The sequence below is a fragment of the Arvicanthis niloticus genome, chromosome 6, assembly GCF_011762505.2.
Source record: "Arvicanthis niloticus isolate mArvNil1 chromosome 6, mArvNil1.pat.X, whole genome shotgun sequence".
NCBI lineage: Eukaryota > Metazoa > Chordata > Mammalia > Rodentia > Muridae > Arvicanthis > Arvicanthis niloticus.
The window spans coordinates 1,712,606-1,732,097 of record NC_047663.1 but is presented as its reverse complement, the minus strand read 5'-3'; the positions used below and the strand labels follow the sequence as shown (position 1 = coordinate 1,732,097).

General features: G+C 55.5%; 4 protein-coding genes across 10 annotated transcripts; 2 read left to right on the top strand and 2 right to left on the bottom strand.

Annotated features, from left to right (window-relative positions):
• Positions 1 to 502: 502 nt before the first annotated feature.
• On the bottom strand, positions 503 to 3,429 carry Cenpx (centromere protein X). 5 transcript variants are annotated; one of them, XM_034506234.2, is made up of 5 exons: positions 3,301 to 3,429; positions 1,418 to 1,469; positions 1,255 to 1,308; positions 982 to 1,070; positions 503 to 898 (listed from the first exon to the last, which is right to left on the bottom strand). In XM_034506234.2, exons 1-5 carry the CDS (start codon positions 3,325 to 3,327, stop codon positions 884 to 886), a joined length of 237 nt encoding a protein of 78 aa, XP_034362125.1. In that variant the 5' UTR covers positions 3,328 to 3,429; the 3' UTR covers positions 503 to 883. The 5 variants fall into 5 exon arrangements, with proteins under 5 accessions (XP_034362125.1, XP_076791431.1, XP_076791432.1 ...); XM_076935316.1 differs by lacking the exon at positions 3,301 to 3,429 and adding an exon at positions 3,138 to 3,294; XM_076935317.1 differs by lacking the exon at positions 3,301 to 3,429 and adding an exon at positions 2,898 to 3,131.
• Positions 3,430 to 3,507: 78 nt separating this feature from the next.
• Positions 3,508 to 11,100, top strand: Lrrc45 (leucine rich repeat containing 45). The gene is made up of 18 exons (XM_034507631.2): positions 3,508 to 3,654; positions 3,875 to 4,130; positions 4,534 to 4,595; positions 4,977 to 5,047; positions 5,248 to 5,426; positions 5,623 to 5,751; positions 6,885 to 6,997; positions 7,252 to 7,310; positions 7,596 to 7,673; positions 7,863 to 7,998; positions 8,076 to 8,153; positions 8,273 to 8,384; positions 8,481 to 8,551; positions 8,875 to 8,967; positions 9,166 to 9,258; positions 9,552 to 9,725; positions 9,804 to 9,951; positions 10,601 to 11,100. The coding sequence occupies exons 2-18, from the start codon at positions 3,911 to 3,913 to the stop codon at positions 10,795 to 10,797; spliced, it is 2,013 nt and encodes a 670-aa protein (XP_034363522.1). The 5' UTR covers positions 3,508 to 3,654; positions 3,875 to 3,910; the 3' UTR covers positions 10,798 to 11,100.
• Positions 11,101 to 11,236: 136 nt separating this feature from the next.
• On the top strand, positions 11,237 to 13,848 carry Rac3 (Rac family small GTPase 3). 2 transcript variants are annotated; one of them, XM_034506026.2, is made up of 6 exons: positions 11,237 to 11,616; positions 12,196 to 12,267; positions 12,476 to 12,593; positions 12,703 to 12,765; positions 13,077 to 13,236; positions 13,360 to 13,848. In XM_034506026.2, the coding sequence occupies exons 1-6, from the start codon at positions 11,237 to 11,239 to the stop codon at positions 13,488 to 13,490; spliced, it is 924 nt and encodes a 307-aa protein (XP_034361917.2). In that variant the 3' UTR covers positions 13,491 to 13,848. The 2 variants fall into 2 exon arrangements, with proteins under 2 accessions (XP_034361917.2, XP_076791430.1); XM_076935315.1 differs by having other exon boundaries at positions 13,077 to 13,240.
• Positions 13,849 to 15,111: 1,263 nt separating this feature from the next.
• Positions 15,112 to 17,753, bottom strand: LOC117710837 (L-xylulose reductase). Of its 2 annotated transcripts, none has more exons than XM_034506092.2 (8): positions 17,309 to 17,753; positions 17,130 to 17,227; positions 16,083 to 16,117; positions 15,951 to 15,993; positions 15,774 to 15,873; positions 15,628 to 15,692; positions 15,426 to 15,543; positions 15,112 to 15,294 (listed from the first exon to the last, which is right to left on the bottom strand). In XM_034506092.2, the coding sequence occupies exons 1-8, from the start codon at positions 17,358 to 17,360 to the stop codon at positions 15,191 to 15,193; spliced, it is 615 nt and encodes a 204-aa protein (XP_034361983.1). In that variant the 5' UTR covers positions 17,361 to 17,753; the 3' UTR covers positions 15,112 to 15,190. The 2 variants fall into 2 exon arrangements, with proteins under 2 accessions (XP_034361983.1, XP_034361982.1); XM_034506091.2 differs by having other exon boundaries at positions 16,083 to 16,237; positions 17,309 to 17,628.
• Positions 17,754 to 19,492: the final 1,739 nt, after the last annotated feature.

Sequence of the window (19,492 nt, the reverse complement as noted above, 5' to 3'; positions counted from 1 at the left end):
ACTGCCCAGCCAGACACCCAGCGTGTTTCCTGAGAATTGGCCTGATGATCTCAGAGGGCTCTAGCCTGGACTGGGCTTCCTGGAAAGCCTCACACAGGAACGCCTCACAGTTGTACCTCTCTGAGGGCACAGCCTGTCCCTTACCTATATGCAGCCTACAGTCAGGCAGAGCCGGACAGGCCCAGGCAGCAGGTCTTCTCACCTTGTGTATCCTGGTCTGGCCTCCCCAGTGGGCGTTACTGGTTCACAGAAACATTCTTGGACCCCATTGCCTACTAGTGGCAGCTGCTGTGGCCTGTGGCAGGAGTGACATTCTCCAAGTGATGCAGCCACAGGTGTGAGGGCTCCAGTTCTACTGCAGCATGTGCCCACATGCTGTCTGTTATCCTGTCCTTCCTGAGAGTTGTGCACTCGTCCCACTGAGATGGATGGAAGGGGGCATGGGGCTCAGGCTTTGAAGCAACTAGACTTTGGGTGATTAATGGCAGTGAGAAGGCAGGCCTCTGAGATGGTGTGGATTTATTGATGTCGCTTTGTAAGAACAAATTTACAGCTCAGGGAGGCATCCTAGGGGTGGGGGTCAGGTGGTTAAAAGGCTACACAGCAGCTTTGATGTAGGGTGGCAAGAAGGAGGCACTGCCAGCAGCTGCTTTATTTATAATGCAAGGCTGGGGGGTGGGGAGCTGTGTCTGGAGGGAGGCTGGTTCACCTTTGCCTGCACCTGTCTCACAGGGACTCTTAGAGGCAACAGCTAGGAAGGGTAACAGCTGCTGGGATGTTCCCGTCCTCTAGAAGCTGGAGAGCTCAGGAACTAGGTGTTGATGCTGGTGTGGATTCACTAGACCTTGCAGGCCTAGTGAGGCCTAGTTCACAGGGGTGAACTCTAGAAGTCCAGGAGCTGTGGAGGAGAAATAGGCTCAAAGTGACCACCCAGGCACCATTCTGTAGAGCTGCAGACTGCCCCGCCTGCGTCCCACGCACCAGCTGAGGGAGCACCTTCTCCAGCTGATCCACATCCACAACATCTAGGTCCTCTGCCTGGGCCTGCCAGACTCCACGGACAGCAGCCTCTGGTGGAACACCATGAAAGCCCTTGTTAGGTCCCCTGCACCCATTGTTAACCCTCGGGGAGCCTAGGTGGCTCTTGAGTACATTTTTTCGGGGACAGGACTTAGGCTTGGTGGTAGCTGAGAAAAACCTTTGTTCACTGAAAAACAAGGAATTCCCTCTGGTGTTGTGAAACCCTTGGCTCACCTAGTACAAAGATCCTCAGGAACTCCACCATGAGCTGCAGGGCGTCCCCGCTGACTGGAGGGAAAGGGAGGTTACAGGGCAGCCTCCCTACCTCCCTTCTTTCCTTCCCCCCCTCCCTCTCTCCCCCCCTCCCATTATTCCCCAGCCCACTGGTGCCTCAAACCTTTAGTCTTGCAATCCCTGAAGTGCAAATGGAGTAGTTTGCTCACCAGTTCCTGGAGGGAGGGCATAGTCAGTGCCATTCCCCACAACTCTGTCAGTTCCCCCCTCCGCCCCCTCCCAAGTGTCAGTTCTGAATGGAGTATGGTTGTGACTGCCCAGCTAGAAACTGCTATCCTGGGCCCACTTCCTACTTTGAGAGGATGAAGCCAGCTGTGCTTTGAGGGGAAGATGGGACGGACGGACGGACGGGGGACTGTCAAGGTCTTTCCTGTAGGGATGAGGGGGCACAAAAGAGATGGGAGAAAGTCCAGTGACATCATTTCCAATCCTGGGAGCTGAGGGACAAGGCTCCAGCAGATCCAGCGGGGGCCCTGGCAGCCTTGAGGAATGCCAACACCTTTGGCAGTCCAGGCTTGGATCTACTGCCACACTCACACAGGACATCAGCATGTTAAACTGGGCTGTGGCTGGAGGGGTGGGTGGATGGATATATACCCAAGAATCCTTGAGCTTTCTTTGGCAAGAAGGTGGAAGTCGTTTCTAGTTGTGAATGGAGACACAGCACTGATTCTGGGAAGACACTGTAGACTAGGTCTGGAGAGACCTAGCTGTAATGATGTGACAGGAGTGCTAGGTGGTGGCGGCAGGGGATGGGCCAGGCCTCTGGAATGGCTTGGACCCCTGAAAGTTTGGTGGCAGTGTGTGAGGTGGAGATGAGAGAGAAGTCAGAGGCCTAGGAATTCAGTGAGGACACCTAAGGTGAGCCATGAAGAGCCCCTGAGCATCTGTGCAGCTTGTGCAGCCATGAGACCACTCAGGTTTGCCTAGTGCAGAACAAAATAGGAAGTGGCTGGGGAAAAAGGCAAAGTAGGCAGCAACAGGCAACCAAGACTCTAGAAGTGGGTGACCTACAAAGAAAGGTGGGTTTGGATTCACGAGCATCAGCCACGTGGAAGCCATGATACCCACTCGCTGCAGAGAGGCATGGGTGGGAATGGACACAGGCACAGGTGAACTTGTCAGTTGGGCCAGGAGGGTCCATGGACGACTACGCGAGAGCAGCGCCACCTGCTGGTCGCCCCCCGCTCGCTACCCGAAGTGCCAGAAAGGAACCCCAGCCCCAGGACCTCCAACTGGTGACTGTTAGGACCTGGGTGGAAGCCCATGTCAGAGAGCCAGCTAAAACACCTCCGCAGGCTGTTTCATGAGAGAGTGGATGTGACTGCTGGAGGGTAGGATTAGGGTAAAGCCTGTGGCACCTCAAACTCCTGTTCCTTGTTCAGAAGGCCACAGCCAGAAATGTAGGTCCCTCCCTGTCACTCTTTGCTGGGACAGCCCATTCCCCATAGTTCAGTGAACTACCACAACTACGGTCATGGTCGAAGCTCCCCAAACTATTCAAGTACTGAATGGAGTGCGGGGGCCAGTCTGGACTCTGCACAGGGCGCGTACTGTCCTGATAACCAAGAGCCGACCCTCACCGCACCACTCATCACGGACGGAACGCCTCGGCTTCTGTTTCCCTCCAGCAGATGGGTTTGCGAGTCCTCTCAAACCTGTCACTGAGAAACGACCTCGGCCCAACCAGTGGAGGCTCGTGTCAGTGTGTCCCGCGCACTCGCATCGGCCGAGTTGGAAAGGCCCTGTGGTCCCTCCTGGGAAGACCCCTGGTGACCAGCCTGGATGTGCCGCCGTGCCGTCCAGCCTGTTAATCTACAAACCCGCTCAGTCCAGCCGCAGAGTGCGCGGGCTGCTCCAAGCCTGCTGCCGGACCCCCGCCACAGACACAGTAACACAGCGATAAGGCTGACTTCGAGCATGCACGACTGTCACGCGGGGACCCGCGATGCCCGAGCGAGCCCGCCACTATTGCAGAGGTCTCACCTTCCGGAAGCCGCTGTTTTCTTCCATGGCTACAGTCTCAGTGTGCGCTCTCTGGAACCCTCTTACAACCCAACCAATGAACGTGGAGCGCGGCCATGAAGTCCCACCTCCAATCCCAGCAGCCAATCACCCAAGTTGGGGCTTGAGTTCCAGTGCGAGCCCGCCTTTCGCTTTCATTGGCCTACGCATAGCAATGCCTTCCGCAATGCCTCCTGGGAGTTGTAGTTCCTATCCTTTCCGGCGCACCACACTCTTCCTGGATACTAAGGCGCGAGCAACCGCGTCCTGCCACACCAGCGACCCACCAGCGACCCGAGGCTACGTCGCGAGGGCGGGCCTCAGGGCCAGACTAGGGTACGTGCAACACGTCTACCTGCTCTTCTAGGCCAGTGCTCTGCGCTCCGACTCTCCCTATCTCCAAATCCCTTCCTCGAGCGATTCCAACCTCCTTTCTAGTCCACATTTCTAGGCCTCCCCGTATACGGGGCCAGCTCAGCTCACCTCCGTGTACACTCCCTAGAGAAAGGGTCTCCCAGCCATCGGCCTAGCAAGTTGATGTGTATCCTGTCTCTAGGGGCATGCTTGCGAGACCCTGTCAGCATTCGGGGACATGGAGGAGTTCCGGCGCTCCTACAACCGCCTGTGCAAGGAGAGTGGGGCTGAGCCCCAGGAGGCTGTTCTGCAGCAACTGCACCAGCTTCCGAGGGGCGGACTGGACTTGACTACTCAGAGCCTGACGGTGGACACCTGCAGGGCCCTTGGCAAGCTGCTACATAAGGAGACGCTGTTGAAGGAGCTTGTCCTCAGCGACTGTATGCTGAGTGAGGAAGGTGAGGCCAGTGGCCTCCTCAAGTGAAAATTCTGAGTGAGGTTCAAACCCTTTGCCTCCGGGCTGGCCTCAGGGCGGGTGTCCTGGTTTTGTTTGTAAGCAGGAAAGTCTTTGTGTATCCAGGCCTCTTTGCTTTCTCCTCTTTCTGCACCTTATCATTCTTCTCCAAATCCTGGGAGTAGAAGTCGATATCACTGTAATAGAGAAAGAAGCCTTAATGGTCCCAGCTTTCACCATTCCCCAAGCTGGCTTCAAAAAGGTCAGACCTGGCAAGCTCAAAAAATGTTTCTGACGTGACCGTACAACCATGCGGTTGTACCCAAAACAATGGTACCACTATCTGAGTAGCAGCTCCGAGGTAGGCACTCCAGTGACAGCCCTCTCCTCCAACTACCTTTACACAGGGTCCACACTGCTGTTCCAAGGGCTGTGTGCCAACACCAGTGTGCAGCATCTGGATCTAAAGGTGAGCAGGCCTGTACCCTGGGCAGGGGAGAGAGAGAAAGCCAGGGATCTGCCTCTTGACAATTGCCAGACTGTGTAAGAGTTCACAGTACCCAAGGCCTCACGACTGCTCTCTGAGGATTCCATGGGTGTGGGGAGTGTTTTAAAGGTAGAATGTTGTTTCAAGCATGCTCTGCAAACCCTCATCTCAACAGAGTCTACATAAACTCCAAGGGACCAAGCTTAGGATGCTGCTACGGTCAGGAAAACTAGGTTCTGGCCGCCATGACTTTGCCTAGAGCTACCTCCTGGCCTTTCCCATGGCCTGGAGTCTGTGTGGCACGAATGTGCTATTCACAGCCAGGGTAACAAGAGCCGACTGGCCAGGATGTTCCTTTTCTAGGGCAACAACCTCCGAGCTACGGGAGCTGAGGCTTTGGGAAAGCTCCTTCGCCAGAACAAGTCTCTTCAGAGGTAGGCCTCACCTGTACCCAGAGCTCCCTCTCTGTGTGGCCTAGGGTTGGCCCCGAGAACACAGTCCTGTAACCAGCTTGCTTCCCACCACTTACCCACTGGTAGGGAATAACCTGGTTCATCCTTGCCTTGCACATACTCTGGACTCCATGGGAGGAGTGTTCTGCTGAGTCAAAAACCTTTGCCCACCCTCCCTGTAGCCTCACCCTAGAGTGGAACAACCTTGGCATGTGGGAAGATGCCTTTGCCACCTTCTGTGGGGGTCTGGCAGCCAATAGCACCCTGCGGCAGCTGGACCTCCGAAACAACCAGATCAGTCACAAGGGAGCAGAGGAGCTGGCTCTGGCCCTGAAGGGCAACACCACCCTCCAACAGCTGGGTGAGGTCTCCTGAACTCTGCTGTACCCCCCATGAGACCTAGGCTGTATTAAGCTATACCTTGTCCCTCTGCTGATGAAGAGGTTGACCTGGGCTCCTGGCTATATTGACAGCCATGGGCAGTAAAGCACCAAAGAAAGTATCCTAGGCCGGGCCAGCACTTCCATACACCCGAATGACAACAGGTTTCCTTCCAGATCTTCGCTGGAATAACATTGGCCTCCTGGGGGGCAGGGCCCTGGTGAACTGTCTCCCCAGCAACAGAACCCTGTGGAAGCTGGACCTGGCTGGGAACAACATCCCTGGCGATATCCTAAGAGCTGTGGGTATGGACACTCGGGGCTGCTACCTTCTTACAAGTTGGAGCAAGGCATGAAGCCTGTCAATCACAGAAGGGTGTGACTCAGGGCTTAAGACATGGCAGCTCAGGTAGGGTAGTAGAGTAGCTACCGTAGGTCAAGGGGGAAGCAGGTGAAGGTAGGCAGCTTTCTTGGTGCTTACACAGGGCTTCTTATGTTCACTGACACCTTAGCACATATGTAGTCGGGAGTGCAGATTTCACAGGAAACAGTCTAAGGCCCTATGGCTTGCAGCCTTTGCTCTGACAGCCATCAGGTGGTCAGAGCCTCAGCTAGGGAGGCTTCTTGGTACTTTCCTCAGCCTCCCCTGAGTGTGTGTGTGTGTGTGTGTGTGTGTGTGTGTGTGTGTACGTGCTGTATAGAGTTAGGTGTGTCAAGGCAGTGCTGATTTATGTGAGAATTCACTTTCCCCTCTGCCTATGAATCCTGAGTCCTTATAAATGCTATCGTGGCCTCAGGCTCAGAAGTTTGTCACACGGTGTCACCCTCCAAAGCCTGAGCTTTCAGGACTGGAGTGCTGGATCCCAGCCTTGTTCATACTTCCTGCTGGAGAGTCACTGCCTCCTGCTGGCAGTGCCTGAATCTTCTGCCACCTGCAGTGCCTTGTTCCCAGTCCTGTATCTGTGTGGACTTAGTGCTTATAATTGTTTCATGTTCGAGCTTCTTGTGTATGTGAAAGACAGCCTTGCTATGTATCCCAGGCTGGCTTTGACCACATAATCCCCCTGCCTCAGGAGTCTATGGCATCCAGAGGTGTCAGACTTTTCAGAAGATAGCACTCAGCTTTTAAAGTCACACACCCCTTGACCTTTGGGAGGTGGGGGGAAAGCGGTTAATCCAGGAAGTGTCATCTTTTAGGGGGAGCACAGCAGCTTTCCCATATGTGCAAAGACACCAGGGCATCCCGAGATCCTGTATGACCCAGTCCTGTCCTGAAGCACTGAAGTGTTTCACCTGAGGGGGGCTGGATGGGATTTCTGATGTGTTACCATCCTAGGGTGGGCTTCCCGATGACCAGCTTCCAGACATAGGCAGCACAGGACTGGCTTAGCCATTGCCCCTAATGTCGAACCCAGTAGATAACATGCATTTTCTGACAGAGCAAGCCATGGACCACAACCAGGACCGACTCACTGCCTTTCGGGAGAACCAAACACGCACCAAGATCCTTAGCAAGGAGGTTCAACACCTCCAGGAAGAGAAGTCCAAGCAGGTGAGTGCCCTCACTAACCCTGGTCTGGTTGCCTCCTCCCTTCTCCTTGTGGTATGTCTGTCCTCCAGGCCTCTGAGGCAAGGCTAGCCAGGGCCAAGGTGGCCTCCTGGCTCCACCTCCCATATGCTGACTTCACCTTAGAGCTGAGCGCCAACAAGAGTCCTAACCTCCAGGCCTCCCTGTGTCAATGCAGGTCCTGTAACTGACCAGGGTAGGCTCTGCTTCTAATGGTGTTGGACTGACTTTGTCCCCAGTTTCTAGATTTGATGGAGACAATAGATAAGCAACGAGAAGAGATGGTGAGAGATAGCCGGTGAGTGAGCCCTGGGGCTGTAGGAAGTGGGTCCTCAGCTTGGGAACCCCCACTCCCCACCCCGTCTCAGCACCTGGCTTCTGATCGGAGTATGACCTCACCTGAGCTCTGCCTGTTACAAGGCCAAAGAACAAGGTTGATGCTTTCAAGCAAGTGGGCTGGCAGTTAGTGGCAGATGTGGAGCACTTGGCTCTGTGCCTGGAGCACTGGGATGATGGTGTGGAGAGCAGCAGCTGCCACCATGGCTGGGGTTTAGATTTCCCAGAACCACATCTCTGTCCACAGGGCATCGGCAGTACGAGTTGGGCAGCTTCAGGAAGCCCTCAACGAGAGACAGTCCATCATCAATGCCCTCAAAGCCAAGTAAGGCAGAGGAGAGCAGACATCAACCCCCCCCCCTCCAGAGACTTAGAACCCACCCACGAGGCAGGGGAGGAGACAGTGCTTCCTGGGGTGTGAATAGAGGCTTGGTAGGAGTGAGGACAAAAGACCTTTGCCAAGCAGGTGACGTTCTTGATGAAGCTGGACTGAGGGTGACCTCCCTCTTTGTAGGCTACAGATGACAGAGGCTGCTCTGGCTCTGTCAGAACAGAAGGTTCAGGACCTGGGGGAACTGCTGGTCGCAGCAGACCAGGAGCGGCAGAGCCTGTCCCAAAGACACGAGAAGGAGCGCAAGTTGGAGCAACAGGTAGAAGCTGGGCAGTGTGTGCTGGTTGGTGGATGGAAGCGTGTGACAGTGGCCTGACCCTTGCCCTTCTCTCTCAGGAAGCTGCAGATCGGGAGTCCAAGCTTCTCAGGGACCTGTCGGCTGCCAATGAGAAGAACCTGATGCTTAGAAGCCAGGTCTGAGGGGCGTGGGTTGGAGTGGAATGGACAAAATGGGGTAGAACCCGCCACCTGAAGAGCACAGGGTGGTGTGGCAGGCCTGGGTGAAGCTTCCTCTAGTGTTACCTGCTTCTCAGGTGGATGAGTTGGGGCGGAAGGTAAAGTCTCAGCAGGAGCAGCTGTTTCTGACCAGGCAGGAGCTGACTAACACATCGGCTGACTTGAAGATCCGCGCTATTCAGGCTGAGGGTAGGCATGGACAGGCTTGGCACTAAGGGGTCAAAGAGCTTCAGGGACAAGACACCCTCAGAGAAGACTCACAACACTTCCCCTCTGGGCCTCCAGAGCGCTTGGATGTGGAGAAGAGGAGAGCCAAACAGAATGTGGAAGACTTGGAAAAGCTACACTCCAAGGAGGTGCTGTCTTATCGATACCCTTGGCTCGCCCGCCTCTGCTTGGGGCCTGCAGGCTGGCCCTGTGTGATGCAATACTACCAGTGCATGCCCCTGGTGGGCGAACCCTGAGTTGGTGATGCCGGAGTTGCAGGCAACGGTACCCATAGTACAGGCAGCTGTGGACTTGCTGTATATGCCCCGATCAGAGCCTCTGTTCTTGGTGCCCACCAGGACCCTCAGGGCAGGCCTTTGCCAAGTGATACCTGCTTTCGAGCGTAGGGATTCCATGGGGCAAGGGCTAGGGGAACTGGTGTTGGCTAACTGTGACTCCCTCATTTGGTCAGGTGGATCACATGACTCGTCACTTGGAGGAGAGTGAGAGGGCCATGCAGGAGAGGGTTCAGAGACTAGAGGCCCTGCGGCTGTCTCTGGAGGAGGTGAGACCACACAGACCCTGGGTTGAGTGCAGCATGGTATTCATGGCCTCAGGACCCTAGAACATCCCTCAGTCTCAGCCTTGTTAGGTCTCAATATGCCCTGGGGTCGGTGTATGGTGTGTGTGTGTGTGTGTGTGTGTGTGTGTGTGTGTGTAGGGGGTCAAGAGAATGGGTTAGTGATTGCCATCTGCCACGCAGGAGCTGAGCCGCACGAAGGCCACTGTGCTCAGTGAACGAGGCCAGGCTGAGGAGGAGCTCATCAAAGCCAGGAACCAGGCCCGCTTAGAGGAGGTGAGCTTTGGCCGACTGTAGGCAGGGGCCGACTGTAGGACCATGCAAAGGTGTCTGATTGAAGAGGGTAAAACCAGGGCTGGGGCCTCAGGACTGAAGTTCAGGCAGATTCCAGGAGCCAGTGGACACGCTTCTGGATGCAGGACGACTTTAGTGACAGGTAGCCGTATGACACCATGAAGCCCTGTCCTCGGTCCCTGCAGAGAGGTGGCCAGTCCACTTGCAGACCATCTGTCCCTCTTGAGTTCAGACTGGGAGCCCTTCCTGTGTAGCAACCATTCCCGTACCCACAGCAACACCGCCTTGCTCATCTGGAGGAGAAGATTCGGTTGTTGGCACAGGCAAGGGATGAGGCTCAGAGCACCTGCATGCAACAGAAGCAAATGGTAGCCGAGTCCCAGGCACGGGCCAGCCAGCTGACCCTGCAGATGGAGGGACAGCAGCGGCGTCTGGAGGAGCTGCAACAGGTAGTCTGGCATCAAGGGGCACCGCCTCCTGGGGCTTATGTCCAGGCCGTGATCTCACCCTTCCCAAACCCATTCCAGGAGCTGAGCAACAAGGACCAAGAAAAAGTGGCGGAAGTGTCCAGGGTGAGAGCGGAGCTGCAGGAACAAATGGGCCGTATTCAGGCTGACCTGGTGGCCCAGGAGGTGCTGAGGGAGAAGGTGGCAGCCCTGGAACGTCAACTGAAAGGTTAGCACATGTCACATGGGCAGCTGAGTTTGGCCCGGGGTGGGGGAGTCTCCCCTCTAAAGACGCAGCCCTCCCACCTCACCCCCCTTTTTTTTTTCTTTTTTTGAGACAGGGTTTTGCTCTGTATCTTGGCTGCCCTATAACTTGCTCTGTAGACCAGGCTGGCCTTCGAACTCAGAGATCTGCCTGCCTCTGCCTCTGCCTCTCTGCCTCTCTGCCTCTCTGCCTCTCTGCCTCTCTGCCTCTCTGCCTCTCTGCCTCTCTGCCTCTCTGCCTCTCTGCCTCTCTGCCTCTCTGCCTCTCTGCCTCTCTGCCTCTCTGCCTCTCTGCCTCTCTGCCTCTCTGCCTCTCTGCCTCTCTGCCTCTCTGCCTCTCTGCCTCTCTGCCTCTCTGCCTCTCTGCCTCTCTGCCTCTCTGCCTCTCTGCCTCTCTGCCTCTCTGCCTCTCTGCCTCTCTGCCTCTCTGCCTCTCTGCCTCTCTGCCTCTGCCTCTCTGCCTCTGCCTCTCTGCCTCTGCCTCTCTGCCTCTGCCTCTGCCTCTGCCTCTGCCTCTGCCTCCCAAGAGCTATTATTAAAGGCGAGCCACACCACCTCATGGCTCCGGCAAGGCCCCTACTATACCCTCTTTTTATTGAGCCTCTCTCTTGCAGTGATCGGGAGTGAACACCGGGAGGCGCTGTTGGACAGAGAGAGTGAGAACGCATCTCTCCGAGAGAAGCTGCGGCTCAAAGAGGCAGAAATCTCCCGCATCCGGGACGAAGAGGCCCAGAGGGCAAGCTTCCTGCAAAACGCTATCTTGGCTTACGTGCAGGGGTCCCCTATGAGAGCCTTGAGTCCCCCTAAATGAAGGGAAGCGGGGAGAACTGAAGCGCCCAGCGAGGGTAGAAATGCTGCATCCCATTCTCAAGGGCAGGCCTGGGGTCCAAAAGCATCAGCTGCAGTTGCAGGGTAGGATTCTGTCAACATCAGTGTTCAGCAGCACACCTGCCCGTCCAAGGTAGTTCATCCACAGCTCACCGTTAGCATAGGCGGGATGAAGTGTACAGGATCGCGCCCAATCCCAGAACCACAAACAGGACAGGACAGAGGTGGGAGGAAGCAGACTCCCCAATGACAGGGTGGAAATACAGAACTTTTGTACTTGGTGATACATTCTCGTCCAGTTCCTTTCTGCACCAATTGTCCCGACTGCGCGAATGACTACTGGGTCGCTTTGATTGCTATCAAGCAACTAGGAAGGCCACCTCTGTGGTGGGTTGTAGACACGAGGGTTTCTCGGCTGCAGGATGGGCGGGTGTCCCTGGCAAGCATCGGTCTCGGCCGCCCCGGCGCATCCATTTCTGTGGCGTCGTCAACCTGAGCTACATCGTGCCACATCCTTGTTCCTGGGTGTGGACCCTCAGCTTGAGCCTTCGGGGTCCAAGGACTGGCTGGGGCTCCGCCCCCGCCGCAGCTCGCCCCTTGCCCCGCCCCGCCTGCGCGCCACTCGGCTGTCTTCGCACCCGGCACTCGGCGGTGCTCGGCTGTCTCCGGCCGCTCGCTCGGCGTTCGGGTCCGCGGCCGCTGCGGCGCCGGGCATTTCTCCGCAGCTCGGCTCGCGGCCGCGCCCGCCGCCGCCCGGCCCCGCGCCCATGCAGGCCATCAAGTGCGTGGTGGTTGGCGATGGGTGAGTGCGCTGTCCCGAGCCTCAGGGGCGGAGGGGCTGGTAGGCGGCTACGGGGTGCGGCTCGGCGGGGCGGGGCAGACAGACGCGCGGGGTCCTGGCGAGGCATCTCCGCCGCGCCCCCACCACAGCTCGGCCGCGTGCGTCCAGGGCTTGATGGGGTGGGGTCAAGCTGAAGCTGTCCACCTTCTTCCAGCCTGGGCACACCTGATGCTGCCCGGTGCTCCCAGTGGGTGGGGCCGGGCCTCACCTGTGCTGATTCCTGGGTGGCTCCACCCTCGCGCCAGCCACCCAAGGTGTTGGAGCTCTGACGCCCCTGTGCGTTGCGGCGCGCCCTATCCAGGCTTCGGAGCCCTTGCAGCCGCGCCCACTACTGTGCTCCCTCAGAGGCTAGCCTGCCCTGGTGGTTTTCTATTAGCCCCAGGTGGCTGCATATCTAACGAGCTAACGACCTACCTACCCCACCCCAGTCACCCAAACTAACCTCTAGCTCTGTAGGAGCATGCTGTCCTTGCTGGGGGTGGGGGAAGAAGGGGCGGAGGCTCGGTCCTGGATCCACGTGGGCTGAACCTCTTTCTACAGTGCCGTGGGGAAGACGTGCCTGCTGATCAGCTACACGACCAACGCCTTCCCCGGAGAATATATCCCCACAGTGTGAGTGCATGGGGATCGGGAGGTAGCTGGAGCTGGCCGCTAGAGGCCAGGCACACGTGTATGGGACCTCCCCAAGGCTCCAGGTCTGGTTCAAGTGACCCTGGTTCTGGGTTTCCATGGTGAGGCTGAGGCGCTGGCCAGAGTTTGGGTTCTGTGTGGGCTCCAGTAGCCTGGCATCCCTGCCCAGCCTAGCCTTTCCACTTTGCAGTTTTGACAACTACTCAGCCAACGTGATGGTGGATGGGAAGCCAGTCAACCTGGGGCTGTGGGACACTGCTGGCCAAGAAGACTACGATAGGCTTCGGCCACTCTCCTATCCTCAAACCGTAGGTGGCAAGAGGGCCAACTCTGGGAGTGGGGAGGTTCCCAAATGGAGAGGAAACACAAGCTGCTCAGACATCCTTTGGTCAGTTCGGTTTGTCCCTCTCTCTGAAGGATGTCTTTCTGATCTGCTTCTCCCTGGTGAGCCCGGCCTCCTTTGAGAACGTCCGTGCCAAGGTAGGTGGGTCTAGGCAGAAGGCACCCCCCACTGAGCAGGGGTCTCTGCTGAGGGAGGCACTGAAACTGTCAGGGTATGGGGAGGACAACTCACCTCTGGCCATGGGCCCTGACAGAGGAGCTATGGACAATCTCAAGCCTCCCTGGATGGGTATCTTGGTTCACTGCCAAACCCAACGGACTCCTAGTCACTCTGTAAAGCGTGAAGAACCAAGTGTGTCAGGGAAAAAAGCTCAGGGGCTGAGGCCTTCTTTGGGCAGATTGGAGGCCCTGCCCCCAAGCCTGTGAGGTCAGAACCTCTGTCCCCACAGTGGTACCCAGAGGTGCGGCACCACTGCCCACACACACCCATCCTTCTGGTGGGCACCAAACTGGACCTCCGCGATGACAAGGATACGATTGAACGGCTTCGGGACAAGAAGCTGGCACCCATCACTTACCCCCAAGGCCTGGCCATGGCCCGGGAGATCGGTGAGTAAGCAGGGGTTGGGAGTATACTTGGAGGAAGTTGCCCTTCCTATGCTGTACCCCCATCCACAACTCCCCCTCTGCTGTGCCCTTTCTCATTATCTGCCCTCTCACCAATGTTACTAGGTTCTGTCAAGTACCTGGAGTGCTCAGCCCTGACCCAGAGAGGCCTGAAGACAGTGTTCGATGAGGCTATCCGTGCTGTGCTCTGCCCACCGCCAGTGAAAAAGCCAGGCAAGAAGTGCACTGTGTTCTAGAGCCTTGTCTGGCCAGCCTGGCTGCAGAGCACTGGCTCAAGTGTGCCCTCGTGTTGAGCTGTCTGATGTCCCTGAGTCTGCTGTGGGAAGTGGTGTGGGTGGGGAGGGGGAGCATGGGGGCAAGGCTGGGGTGATGGGGTTCTGTCCCCTGTGCCTCCTTTTTCTGGGATTTAGCTCCAGCCTTCCCTGGTCCCTATGGGAGGCCAGGAGGGAGCAGGGTCTCCCTCAGGGTTGCAGGGGTGGGTCCAGGGCAGCCCCAGGATGGGCTTCCCTGGAGGGAAGGGTGGGTGGTTTTGTTCATCATGTCCCAGGAAAGGGCGGCCCCTTCTTATTTTATACAATAAACATTCACCACCTTCTTCGTCTCACTGTCTGTCCTGCCTTCCACCCTGGTGCTTGCCCCAGCCATTCCCCCTGAGGGGGGCAGAAGAGTCTGGCATCCATAAGCAGTGCCTTTGACTGCACATTTCCCAAAGGAACTCTGAGCGTAACACACCCTAGGTGAGGGAGCAGACATTGTTCAGATCAAACCAGGGCTAGGCTGGTTACAGGATGCATACAGGATGGTCTCTGTGCCAGCCCAGGGCCTGGTGGGAACCAGGGAAAATGCCTGATTAGAACAGTCTGTAAAGATGTTGACCCATCTCTAGCTAATATGAGATGGGGTAGGGGGCAGCCCAGGAGGGCCCAAAGTTATGGTCTGGCAACTCGAACTTCATCTCAGAGGTTATAGGCCATCCCAGGAGTCAACATGAGACCAGAGGATGCCCTGCAGGGACATTCTCCTCCTGAGATGCACCCAAGTGGTTCATGTTGACTGAAAGGGCTGGTTGTTAGGTTTTTGTTGTTGTTGTTTTTTCCAGGAAGTTTGCCAGCCAGTGAAACAGCTCTTATTAATAATTAAATATAGGTTTACAGTTAGTTGTGCTGAGAACAAAATTGACAAATTCATCACTTCCTGATTAATATGTGTTGCTACCCCCTACACCTCATGAGATTGTATGGACAGGGTTGCTACTATGGATCTCCCCTCCATGTTGGCCCCACTCTATATCAAATGATAGCAGACCAACAATGTGAAAGTCAGCTGTGGTGGACGTTCCACACTGTGGAATGCAGCAAGCTCATCAGGGCTGGACTTATCAGCGGCCCGGCTGTTGGAAGTGACATATTGCATATTAAATAACCCAGGACTCTCACCATGTTGTAAATAGCACAGAAAGAAAGTTGTGGGAATGTTCAGGTGTTCGAAAACAGCTCCGGCTCGCAGAGTTGTTCAGCTCATTGGCAAATGAGTAATGTTTACCACCGATCTTCTTCTGGTGTGTGTTCTTCACTGATAGTGTGAATATTGGTGTGAGCAAGATCAGATGGCAGCCATGTCAAACCCACACAGAGCTGTTGGTGTAGTGCTTACCAAAAACCCACAGCTCCACTTAGAAACCTCTGGACGGGCTATCTTTAGACAAATTGACCAGCTTCTTGAGGATCCAGCCTTCTAGAAGGTCCTACCTTCCACCCCATGCAAGGCAGCTGGTCAGGCCTGGAAGTGTGGGAACCAGGCAAAACCTGCTTTGGGTCACCAATGGCAGAGATCTGTGCTTATTGGAGAGTCGGCACGCAGGCTGTGCTGAGAACTTTATTGCAGGGATGGAGGGCACAGTGTCTGAGAATAAAGCTGGGCAGAGTATCAGCGGGGCTCAAATAGCCAGGAAGCCCCCGTCCACCGGCAGAGTGGAGCCAGTGGTCATGCTACTTCGGTTGCTCAACAGGAAGAGGATGGTGTCCACCACATTCTCCACCTCTGCAGGCAGGTACAGGTCAAGGACAGGATGAAGGAGGCTTCCCTCATCCTCCAACTGCAGCCAACCCCCAAGCCCAGGCAAGCACCAGGACTGGTGGTGTAGTTCTAGTCTGGACTCCTGCCTAACTTACCAGCAAACCTGCCAAGTGGGATACGATCCAGCATAGCCTTAGCTTTGTGGGGGTCACTCCAGTTGGTCCGGCCCATGGGTGTCATCACTACTGTGGGGTTTACTGCATTCACACGGATCTGCAGAGAGGCCAGCGAGGTAAATAACACGGAAGGGCGCTCCGGGCAAAAGGACTGATGTGGGGTTGTCCCAGCCTTGTTTACCTTGTGGGGCCCAAGCTCTAGGGCCATCATCTTTGTCAACATGTCCAGAGCACCCTTGGTGGAACCTGTGAGGAGGGTTGTCGTGGAGCCCAAGCTGGCCGAGAGTGGGAGTGGGGTGGGGATCAGGCACAGCCAGAATTACTCACAGTAGACAGTATGGTCGATCAGCGCACGCTGGGAAGCCTGGCTGGAGACATTCACAATGGCCCCTGGAACTCCCCGAGCTATCATGCCCCTGGCCACAATCTGAAATGTTGAGGGACATGAAGCAAAACTAACACTCTTCTTCCAAGTTCCTGCTCCAGCCGGGTAGGCCAGCTCACCTGAGACACCTGGATGACAGCCCGAAGATTCACATTGAAGGACCTAGGGGTGAATGGAGGGCCTCCTGGTCAGAGGCAGGGCTGAGGCTGCAAGGGGGGCTGATTTGGTTCCTCCAAACCCTGCTGCCTTACATGTCAAAGGCTTCCTTGGTGACCTCCAGGAAGGGCTGCAACAGAGCCACAGCGGCATTGTTCACCAGAAGGTCCACCGGTCCCACATTACTTAGGGCCCGTTCTGTGGCCTCCCAGTCTGCCAGGTCCACACACACAGGCTCAATGCCAGGACACTGTACCCACATTGGAGGGAAAGCAAAGCTGTGAGCAATTGTGTCCCAAGAAGGTGGCGCTGTTTCCCTCTTCTCTGGGAGAGTTGGACCTGAAGGGAACTTTGAACTGAAGGGTCAAGAGTTCCTGCTGTAATTATGCTCTAACTGTATTTTGAGAGGAAAGTTTCATTTTAACAGGAAGGGTGATGTGTAGGAGGAGCTAAGGTAGGAGGAGTACTGAGAGGAAGAAAAGGAGTAAGAAGAGAAGAAGAAGGAGAGGAGAAGCTAGGTGATGAAAGAGAGAAAGAGGGGGGAGACAGGGAGGCAGATATTCATGTATCTCCACCAGTCAAAGATAGTTGTTATATCTAGGTTGGTCAGTGGGTTACACCTCTGATTGAACAATCCCAAACTTATAACGCTTATGATTAACATTATTTTAAAAAATGTATAAATGCAAAAAGGAAAAGGGGGCATGGGATAGGGGTTTTCTAAGGGGGGGGACGGGGAGAGGGGATGGCATCTGAAGTGTAAATAAAATATCTAATAAAAAAAATAAAAAATAAAAAAAAGTTCCTGCTGCCGGAGCAAATTGCAAGCTGGAACCTAGAGCTGAGAGAAACAACACCCACCTCCAGTCCCCTCCCCCTCCTCCCCCCAGCAGTTCGCTTCAGCATTCTTGGGCCCAGGTCTGCTTTCTCAGCCGTTTCTTCCAAACTCAGGGAGCCAGGATGTCCTAACGAACCCTCGACCAACTGCATAGGGTCTCAGGCCTAGGAAGGGGTGCCGTGGGTTCCTACCAGCACCCAACGCCAGGCGCCGGCCTGCCGTGAGAAGCACACTGCGGGTGAGGGGTGAAAAGGGCGAAGCGCCCCTCAGCGACCGCCTCCTCACCTCTGGACACACTGCCTACCTCACGGACCAGGTTGTCCAGGTCCTCTCGCGTCCGACTCACTGCCACAACCTGTGCACCAGCCGCCCGCAACGCCAGCACAGTGCTGCGCCCGATGCCTGAGGCAAGCGAGGATTAGTGCGGGTACCCCCTTTCCAAACCAGCCGGACCCCGCCAGCGTCCCTCGCCTGCCACCTCACCTTTGCCCGCGCCGGTGACCAGAGCCCGCCGACCTGCAAGCCCCAGGTCCATGGTGCGCCAGCCTGGTCCTGCCAGGGCAAGATGGACTTGGAGTTCCGGAATCGAGGGCGGTGGCGAGGAGAGCCAATCACATGGGCGGCTTCTTGAAAAGGGCGAGGATATTAAACTAAAAGCTCCTTCTGTGGTGCTGATTGGCTGAATGGTAGTGGGCGTGGCTGAGGCAAGGCTGTCCTAACCAAGGGACACAGCTTCTCAAACTGCACTGACTGACCCAACTGTAGAGGGCGGAGTCTGCTTAGCGAGCTCTGGTCAGCATGGTTTCCACTACCAAGATTTCCACTAAAAACACATAGTAATTATTTCAGGGGTTTCATGGATACTGGTGAACCTGAGAGACATGTCCAAGGACGTTTCTATGTGCTCTTTCCCCAGGCCCGGGAGTGGGTCGCGATATGTAACACTCAGAGCGGGGTGGGGGGTGGGAATGGACATCCAATGCTGAATGGTAGTGGCACACACTTTAATCCCAGCACTCGGGAGGCAGAGGCAGGCAGATCTCTCTAAATTCAAGGCCAGCCTGGTCTACAGAGCAACTTCCAGTTCAGCCGAGCTACACAGAAAAACAACAACAACAAAAAAAAAAAAAAAAAAAAAAAAAAAAAAAAACCCTGTTTTGACAAAACAAAATATTCAGACATGCAGATAAGTCTGAAGAAGACACTGTTACCAATAGCGCCCCAAATTAGCATGAAGGAAAGCTGAAGCCCAAGGCCGCCTCACACAGCCTGTATCGGGTCACTAGCCCCTTATAGATAGTGGGCAGGACAATAAGAGGTTGGATTGAGTTTGGAGATGTGCATGAGAACTGGCCAGACAAACGCTGTTTTCCAAGGCTTGAGAGTCAGTTTCTGATTAATGTCCAGGTGTGCACTGGGTCTCCCTATAAAAATATTTTGTTTTTGGAGTCCTGCCGAGGACAACCAAAGCAATCACTCTGAGCACCTACTCTGGCCAGTAGCAGGGATCTGGTGATTGCAGGGCCCTGAGTGATGTGGGGCTTTGGGCCCAGAGAGGTGCGTCCATGGGCTGACTGTTTTGAAAGTCAACTGCAGGACGCTCAGCAGTTAAAAGCACTGCATGGTCTCCCAAAGGACTTGGGTTTGATCCCCAGCACACACATGGCAGCTCACAACCATCTGCTCGAGGGCAACCCATGCCCTCTCCTGGCCTGTGTGGACATACACACGCTGCCCAGACATATAAAATAATAGTAATTTTATAAAAACCATGGAAAGAAAAGCAGCGGGGAATAGGCAGCTAAGTGCTCCCTCTGCAGTTTCAACCCACTTACCACCACGGGAGGCCATTCTGTGAACACTGCCATCTGATCCTAACCCTGAACTCTGCCAACTCTCTGCCAGAGGCCAGGAGCCAGAGCCAGCCTGCCCAACAGCTGACACAGCTGCTTAGAGCTGTTTCAGGACATATACAAATCTCATTCATTGTTCAGTGGTCCTGGGTGCATGCGGCTGCTCAGGCCTTGCTCTTTGGAGAGAAGTATCCTGTGCTTAACTGAGGTCTTAACTGAGGGCATCCTCCTCCACTCTGCCTCTTGCCCTGAGAGGAACCCCGTGTCAATTCAAATGGTTGGCCACCTCAGGCCCACAGACTATCAGATGCCATGGGCCAATGTAAGCAAGTACATGAGAATCTGCCAGGCCTCCAAGACTCTCTGAGGAGTCTGGGTTGCAGGATTATTGTGCTGGTTCAGATCAGGGTAATAGACCAGCTAACTAGCCATGAAAATGTCAGCCCAACTGGGTGGCCTTCTTAGAAGGGGCAATTCCGACCCCAACCCAATGGCGCCCCTCCTTCTGCACGAAGAGTCCACAGGTTTAGGAGTGACCAGGTCCAGAATGCCTCCTGTTCCCTTCCCCTGATTGCTGGGTCAGGATCTCACACTAAGAGGTGCAGGATCTACTAATGGAAAGGTGCGGGCACTAGGGGAAAGGGCATGACAATACAGATCTCTCCTTTTTTAAGAAAAACCACTGTCCTTTGATCACATTGGCCACAAGACACAGTAGGTATTGGAAGATAGCAGGCTTTGAGGTGATGCCTGCAGCAGGGCTTGATTCAGCCTCCAGCTTTGCAACGGGCCACCCTTCCCCCCACGGAGTCCT

Excerpts from the sequence above, each read along its gene's own strand:
- Cenpx (XM_034506232.2), bottom strand. The coding sequence starts at position 1,736 with ATGATGTCACTGGACTTTCTCCCATCTCTTTTGTGCCCCCTCATCCCT. Across the intron at positions 1,470-1,607 it reads GCTGGCTTCATCCTCTCAAA|GAACTGGTGAGCAAACTACT; the intron begins GTAGGAAGTGGG and ends CCCTCCCTCCAG. Across the intron at positions 1,071-1,254 it reads CCTGAGGATCTTTGTACTAG|AGGCTGCTGTCCGTGGAGTC; the intron begins GTGAGCCAAGGG and ends GTGTTCCACCAG.
- LOC117710837 (XM_034506091.2), bottom strand. The coding sequence starts at position 17,360 with ATGGACCTGGGGCTTGCAGGTCGGCGGGCTCTGGTCACCGGCGCGGGC. Across the intron at positions 15,994-16,082 it reads ACCAAGGAAGCCTTTGACAT|GTCCTTCAATGTGAATCTTC; the intron begins GTAAGGCAGCAG and ends ATTCACCCCTAG. Across the intron at positions 15,874-15,950 it reads CTGTCATCCAGGTGTCTCAG|ATTGTGGCCAGGGGCATGAT; the intron begins GTGAGCTGGCCT and ends TCAACATTTCAG.
- Lrrc45 (XM_034507631.2), top strand. The coding sequence starts at position 3,911 with ATGGAGGAGTTCCGGCGCTCCTACAACCGCCTGTGCAAGGAGAGTGGG. Across the intron at positions 7,674-7,862 it reads ATCAATGCCCTCAAAGCCAA|GCTACAGATGACAGAGGCTG; the intron begins GTAAGGCAGAGG and ends CCCTCTTTGTAG. Across the intron at positions 8,154-8,272 it reads ACCTGATGCTTAGAAGCCAG|GTGGATGAGTTGGGGCGGAA; the intron begins GTCTGAGGGGCG and ends CCTGCTTCTCAG.
- Rac3 (XM_034506026.2), top strand. The coding sequence starts at position 11,237 with ATGGGCGGGTGTCCCTGGCAAGCATCGGTCTCGGCCGCCCCGGCGCAT. Across the intron at positions 12,766-13,076 it reads TTGAGAACGTCCGTGCCAAG|TGGTACCCAGAGGTGCGGCA; the intron begins GTAGGTGGGTCT and ends CTGTCCCCACAG. Across the intron at positions 13,237-13,359 it reads GGCCATGGCCCGGGAGATCG|GTTCTGTCAAGTACCTGGAG; the intron begins GTGAGTAAGCAG and ends CAATGTTACTAG.